The sequence below is a fragment of the Carassius gibelio genome, chromosome A4 (assembly GCF_023724105.1).
Source record: "Carassius gibelio isolate Cgi1373 ecotype wild population from Czech Republic chromosome A4, carGib1.2-hapl.c, whole genome shotgun sequence".
Classification (NCBI taxonomy): domain Eukaryota; kingdom Metazoa; phylum Chordata; class Actinopteri; order Cypriniformes; family Cyprinidae; genus Carassius; species Carassius gibelio.
The window spans coordinates 2,382,842-2,390,400 of NC_068374.1; the positions used below are offsets into that span (position 1 = coordinate 2,382,842).

Here is a 7,559-nt window from a genome sequence, read left to right on the forward strand (position 1 = left end):
CTGAATGAAACTACAACAGTGTTAGTAGCCTAGTGAGAAGGGGGTGTTGGGGGAATCACCTTTTTTTCTCTATTTCATCAAACTGCAGTTTTCGCAAGTTCTCGCAATATAATTTGGCTCCACTGTCAATTGCTTCGCGCGTTCTTTTGCACTTACTTTTGTTGGCAAATAAGAATGATTTGCACGCTTACCCTGTGGGGTTTGCAGATGATGTTCACGTCACGTAATTACGCCACTTCATAAGGTTCCTATGGCAATAGGGGGAAAATGTTGCTTTACTTGTGTGAAGTAAACGCAACATTTTTCAACTTTCTGCTAATATATATGTGAGTTTTTTGCAACTAAAATACAGGGATTGTGAAATCATGCTAGCCCCGCATATTTTGCTTTCTGAGATCGGCAATTTATGCGGCAAAAGAGCGGCGTATTTGAAAAAATGCGACCCCGCATAAATATGCGGCCTTTGGCTGATTATGCATTAAATCAGGCGATCGTATAATCACGTTTTTCTGGAGGGACTGAAATATACAAGGAGAAAAGCAGAGGACCTAATACAGAGCGCTGTGGCACTTCATGCTTTGTATAAATGAAGAGATGTCTCCTGAAACATGAGTGGTAGGGATCAGATCAATAGATAGGGATTAAATCTTTGGCTTTGGTAGCAGGAAGTGTATAGTGTTGGTGTATGATGCTTAAATTTCTATGTTTTGATGTCTCTTGCTTTGTGCCATTAAACCAAGGTTAACATATATTTGTCTTTTTTGCCTTAGACCAGATTGTGCAGAAAGAGGAGAGTCAAGATTTGAATACAACAAGAGAAATATCTGCATGAGAAACACCCTGATTTCATTACTGGAGAAGAATATTTTTGTTGTTCAGTGAGTCTTCATGCTGGAGAGAATCCTTACACTTATATACTTTGTAGAAAAACATTGAATTGACAAGGAAATCTTAAGACTCACATGAGAACACCGCAGAGAAGCTGTTCACATGTGATCAATGCAGAAAGAGTTCCTCACTTAACTTGATGCCCACATGATGGTTCATCAGAGCTGTTTTAATGTCAGCAGTGTGGAAAGGGCTTCACAGACAAGAGACTCCTAAAAAGCCCCGTGAAAACTCACATCGGACAGGAGACTTTTGTGTCTTCACTGTGGGAAGAGCGTTCTTAACGTTGAAACAGCGTTGATACAACGTTTAATGCTGAACGGTTGAAAACCAGCAAGCACATGACCAATCTTCAATGTTGAAATATGGTTGAAATAAAGACAGTTCAATGATGTTTAATTTATAAATGGTTGAAAAAGATTAACAAAAACACTTGTAAATCAATATAATTTTTTTAAATAAGATAAATGTTATCACCATTAACAATAACACTAAATACATTTTGCTGCGTTATCACACTGAAACAATTCCTGTTTGTAAGAAATGGTAGAAAATGAAATTCTGCTTTTTAAGAACTTGTCATTAAAGCATTTCTTCTTTCCCCTTGTAGAGTCATTAACGATCCAGGTTATTATCTGCACATTGGTAAGGAATTGTTCATCTGCTATATTGCACTGTCACTTCTGGTAAAGAGAGCAAAATGTGTGATCTCGTGATGGAAAGTGTTTGAAGTGCACAAAGAAAAATAAAGACCTTCAAAGATTTACACCTACTGCAAAGAATTTTGTATTCAATTTCTTTATTTTTAAGCCTTATGAAGACTCTTTTTTTTTTTTTTGCAATTTTTTAAATTAGAAAATAATTAGTTTACTCTCAAACACAGTATTTTTGACCCAAAAACAAAAGAAACTCTCTCTCCACCCTAGGGACTTAAATCATGTAACACCAATGGTGGGGTCAACACCATGTATTGACTCAGCCTGCATCATCAAGAGAAAGAGAAGAGAAAACCAAATCTTAAAGTTATCCAATTTATTCACTAAGAGGAATCAATTATCCCCCCCCCCCCCAAATGTATTACCTTGTATGTAATTCTGTTGTTTTCCAAAACCTTAGGATAAGTTTCTTTGCCACAATAAGTCAATAGGACAGCCACTGCTGTTGAGATTTTTGAAGCAACATGATTTTATCAGAACTACTACTACTACTAGTAGTAGAACCCAGAACCTCGCGCAGATACACTACGTAAACAACTGTCAAGCACAACACGAGTAAATGGATATTGGAATAAATTCATTATTTTTGTTTGTTTTTGGCACAAAAAACTATTCTTGTCGCTTGATAAATGGATGGTTGGGCCACTGGAGTCACTTAGACAATTTCAAACAATGTCTTAATACGATTTCTGATCGAGCAAGTTTAAGCCCCTTGGAAGTCAATGGAAGACTTATCCAGCGCTCAGATTCCATAATAAATATAATATTTTGTGATGCGATGGTTAATGGAAGTGTTACTGACTGGACAGCTATGTTGCCCAGAGAAATCTATGTAAAGAAAAAAAAAATCACATTAACATACCAAAAACAAACAAACAAAACATTCTAGTAGGGTCTGTAAAAAATGTAATCTCTAGACTGAACACTGGCTACAATACCTGTCAATCATTTTACAATTAGGCAGTGTCTAAACACAACCATAATAATTTTAAATAAAAATAAAAATTCCATCCAGTGGTTTTGTTTCAATTTATTCATTGTTCCCCTTCATTATATTGAGCAGTTTTATATTGTGACTTCACTATATCAATCCCCCTCCCTCGATTGTTGATTGACAGCAGCGTTTCAACACAGACCCGCCCTGAACGAGCTTGAGCTGTCATCATAGTCCAACATGTTGGTACGTTGGAGCAAAATGGTGTGTAGGCTAATTACCGGTAATAACGAACATATCAGACATTTTGATGTTCCTAAATTTGAACTGAAGACGCAGTGGCTGAGTTTTGTTTTCAAAGGGAATATTCCACAAAATCAACATCAATGCTTTCATGTTTGGGTGAATCATTTATCACCAGACTGCTTTATAAACGAGGGTCAGTATATCGCTGGTTTTGCTAAGAAGCTGCTGCTGAAAAAAAGAATCAGTACCAACTATTTGTGTTCTTGCTGCACCTCCAGAAGTAGTAAGTGTGACGGTTTATTAACCTTTATAATTAATCTTTGCAAATCACTTGCATGCTTCATGATAAATGCGACTAATGTAACTCAGGGTAAGTTACAATACTGCATGTTTTATCTGTACGATGTTCTCAATATAATTCATAATCCCACGTTTATAATGAGCAATGCGTTATGGTTATTAGCTGTGACATCAATGTGTCAATGTACTGACGTTTAAGTTACATCATTAAACAGATAGCGTTCGTATCTCACCACTCTGTCGTTATCTTGCCAGGACGTACATACAAAGTAGGGGTGTAACGGTTCACAAAATGCAAGGTTCTGTTCGATACGATACACTTGTCTCACGGTTCGGTACGTTTTCAATAGGCTAAAGCAAAAAGAAAGAAATGCCAGAGAAATTTGTTTTATTTATTTTTAATTATTTTTTCATTAAAACTACCAACATAAAGTATGATTTTTTTTTTTACTTACAGCTCCATCATTGCTCAAATTTTTTTTTAGGAGCATATATAAACAAAAACAGCTCCTTGAAAAAAATGAAATATAATATTGTAGTAGCCTACAATAAGGTTTATTTTAGTTCAGATTTAACATTTTAGGGCAGCACTGTTGTTGCCTAACTGACTACTTTGTTTAGAGAAGCTGCAAATCACAGCTGTCAATCATGACATAACATTCCCGTTCATATATATACATATATATATATATTTGTTTGTTTTTTGTTTTCTCCATTTTGTATATATTGCAATTCTGACTGTACAATGTTTTTTTTTAAACTGCATTAAAAAACAAACAAAAAATAATAATACTAACTAACTTATTTAAAAACACAAAAATTTACAAGTTAGATGAGAATCTGTTCCTGACTATTACTGCCAAACTTCATGGTTGTAGTTAGTGCTACCACAGTAAATCAAAGGTCAACTGTTGCTGATCTGTGGATGCCACGTCAGCGCTGTTTGATCCGTTAATACATTCTCACAGCATTGTTATTACATTATGAGCACACTTGCAGGCGCGACGTGCCAACATTTGAAATAATGAAATGTTTGTTGGTAGGAAAAATGGTCCAACGAACCATTCGGTTCTTTAATGCGTACCGCGAACCTAACCGAAAGCCTTGTACAGAACGATTCAGTACAAATACGCGTATCGTTAAACCCTTGATACAAAGATAGATCAAAGTGACGTTACGTTAACTAACCATTCAGAAATGTCTTGTTTAAGCCTTAATTGTTGAACTTCTTCGGAGTCGTCATCTTGTTCGGTGTCCAAATTCGTTTTTTAAATTGACACGTTTGTACAGATAATCTGAGAGACTCCCGCTGCAATAGGCTATATGCACACTCACTTCCGCATTCCAAGTCGGCCAGCCAGGTTACATCCGGCGTCGACGGCGCACATAGCGTCAATAACAACTATGGCATTTTTCACTCGGTCCCTTCAAGATGTCCCAAAGGTAACGGTCAACGACGTGAGTCGAATCATACAAAAGTTATGTCACACTTCGACAACCAAGAAAGAGAAGGGCTTCAAATTGTATGTGTCAAGCTACATCCACAATTTTGAAGGTAAGATCTGGACGTGTTCTGTGTTTACATGCCCATAGCATGCATGCTATCTAGTGCTAGCGCAGCAGGTGCAGCGTAGGCTATGTTTACTATTATGTGTCAATCACAGCCAATTTTCCTAACGCCTTTGTCAATGTCAGTTTCAAACAAGGATTCAAGCACAGGAGAGGTAACGATTAGGGCTGAGTGCTACAGATCTATGAGGAAAAGCCAAAAGCCTCACAGCTTAAGCGTAAGAGAAAGTTATACTGCAGGTTCAGCGCAGATTGGTTCATGGTTCATGGTTCATGAGACAGGTTACGTTTGGCAGATCAAAGTTTCTGTGAATCATTGCATCTAATAATGCTAAAGGTTATTTTAAAGACAAATTTCATTTACCATACCATAAATAACACTGGTGTGTTGGAATATTTATCGATATTTAAATATGTACGCTAATCACTGGGATTCACAGAAACTGAGTTCCGTTTTGTCACTGCATTGACACACGTTCTGTGTCCACTGTTGGGGATGATGAGTAAAGTGAGATAAATAATAATATAAATAATATTGTGGCTACAATTTTAGCTCATACAAATTGTTTAGTAGTTATTGTTTTAGTAGTTAATAATTATATGTCGATGGTTCAAATTTGTTTGTTTTGTTAAACATTCTCACTGTACTCATGTATTCTCTTTTTAAAAAACTGCACTTTTATTCTATTATAACAGATTTGTGTATTTTCAGATTGTGCTTGGGGATGCCCGTCCTGTGCAGCTACAAAGCTGCCAGTGTACCTGTGTGGCAGGTACAGCTGTGTGTAATCATGTGGCAGCACTGTTGTACCAGACTGCACATTATTGCCAGCTTAGCATCACCTCTGTTCCCCCAACACACAGCTGCACAGAGACTGAACAGAAGTGGCATAAGCCAAGATCCATGGTAACTAATGTTTTTAACAGGGTACTTTTCTACTTAATTTTCTATTTATGGATGTTTGTGTTTATTGAAAACCTTTTTTGTTCAAATGCAGGGTGTTAAACCTGGTCTTGTAAATGACATGGTGATTCTTTCAGCCAGACCCAAGGAACGAAAACTGATGGAAGGCATTAGGTTAGTATTATTTTTATTATCATTAAAGGAACACTCCACTGTTTTTTCATATTAAACTATGTTATTCCCTTAACTAAGATGAGTTGATGCATACCTCTCTCGTCTCAGTGCGTGCACTTAATTGCTCTGGATAACTATAATGGATAACTATAATGTATGGCAGAATAGCACTTGGGAGCACTTTGACTCGGCGCAGTAATATCATCACTCCTAAAAGGATATTTCTGTGGATATTACTGCGCCGAGTCAAAGTGCTCTCAAGTGCAGATATAGTAGTAATGCATTTTCTGTAGTAATCAGTGAGACCTCAGATAAAGTAATAATCTCATCATATGATACATTGTATGTTTAAATAAATAAAGCTTTTTTTTTTTGTTATTTTGTTCATTCAACTTATATGTAACTTACTTTATGGCTCATTTTAAAAAATTAAATAAAAAAAAAACATTATTTTGTTTTTTCCATAGGAGCAACTTGTATAAGGGTGTCAGTTCAGCTCTGCCTGAACTTTCCACACTCAGGGTGGATGAAGTCTACCATGATGTTCCAAGTGATGTGGCTCCACTGATAACAACTATGGCTATGGACATTAATGTTCCTCTGGTTGACTCTGCATTTGGAAAAGTGCAAGAAGGAAGTGTGTTATCCTATCATATGCCAGCAAAAAGAGTTCCAAAAACCTGTCCCCACACAGATGCTCCTTCTCCCCCACAGCTGCCACTTCAGGGTTACAGGCTGGGACCCGCTACCTGCTCTTTTGTCTGCACTGAACATCAGCAGCACCACATGATGTCCCTGGAAACAACATTAGAGAACGCACACAAAATTGCCAACAGCACAAAAGAGCAGAGTTCCTGCATCGAGTGGCACCAACTGAGGCGGCCCCGCATCACCTCCTCCAAGTTCAGAGAGGTATGTCACACCAGGGCACAGAGCTCTGCTGAAAATCTTGCCAAAAGACTTCTGAGACCTAGCCATCAGACTGCCGACATGAGGAGGGGGCTTGACATGGAACCTGCAGCAGTAGAGGAGTACTGCAGAGTAAGGGAGGTTAACCACTATCCCTGCGGCTTTCTTATCCACCCTGATGCACCCTGGATGGGGTCATCACCTGATGGCATTGTGTACGATCCAAAGGGGCAGACAGTGTTTGGCCTTGTTGAAATTAAATGCCCCAATGTTGCAAGCTATGTTGACTGCCCATATATTAAGATCAGTGAGGGCACACACACATTAAGGAAATCTCATTCCTACTTTTGGCAAATCCAGGGCCAGATGTTGATTTCTGGTTTAGACTGGTGTGACTTTGTTGTCTACACACAGGAGGACATGTTTATTCAGAGGATTCCCAGAGACAATGAAATCACAAAAACAATGAAAGTAAAAATTGATTTTTTTTATTTTTATTGTTACCTCTTTGCTTCCCTAAATAATTAGATTCTGATTGCCTGTCACACTTCTTTATAGAGTGCTGTTAATTTCTCTTTTCTCCATTTCTCTTACTGGCAGTAACTCTTATTAGTTCAATCCATTTCAAAATATTTGTACATATATATTGATTCAAGTTTTTATATTTTTTCTTAATTGTATTACTATGTTTCTTGTTGTATTAATACTAATCTATTATTAAATTACATGTTACATGTTCTTCCGATTAATTTTTTTGATAATTGGTTACCTAAAAATAGTATTTTATAACTGTTGTTTGTAAATTGGGAGCCCTAAATAAATGTTATTCAGTAAATAATTCACTGTGCATTAAAGTATTATTCTTATATTACAGATGGCTTAAAAGCATTGGTGAGGTAAAGTACATATAACATGCAAA

General features: G+C 37.0%; 1 protein-coding gene across 1 annotated transcript; it reads left to right on the plus strand.

Annotated features, from left to right (window-relative positions):
- The first annotated feature begins 4,400 nt into the window (after window positions 1–4,400).
- Window positions 4,401–7,476, plus strand: LOC127968016 (uncharacterized). The gene is made up of 4 exons (XM_052568854.1): window positions 4,401–4,639; window positions 5,366–5,560; window positions 5,652–5,731; window positions 6,199–7,476. Exons 1-4 carry the CDS (start codon window positions 4,610–4,612, stop codon window positions 7,166–7,168), a joined length of 1,275 nt encoding a protein of 424 aa, XP_052424814.1. The 5' UTR covers window positions 4,401–4,609; the 3' UTR covers window positions 7,169–7,476.
- The last annotated feature ends 83 nt before the right edge of the window (window positions 7,477–7,559 follow it).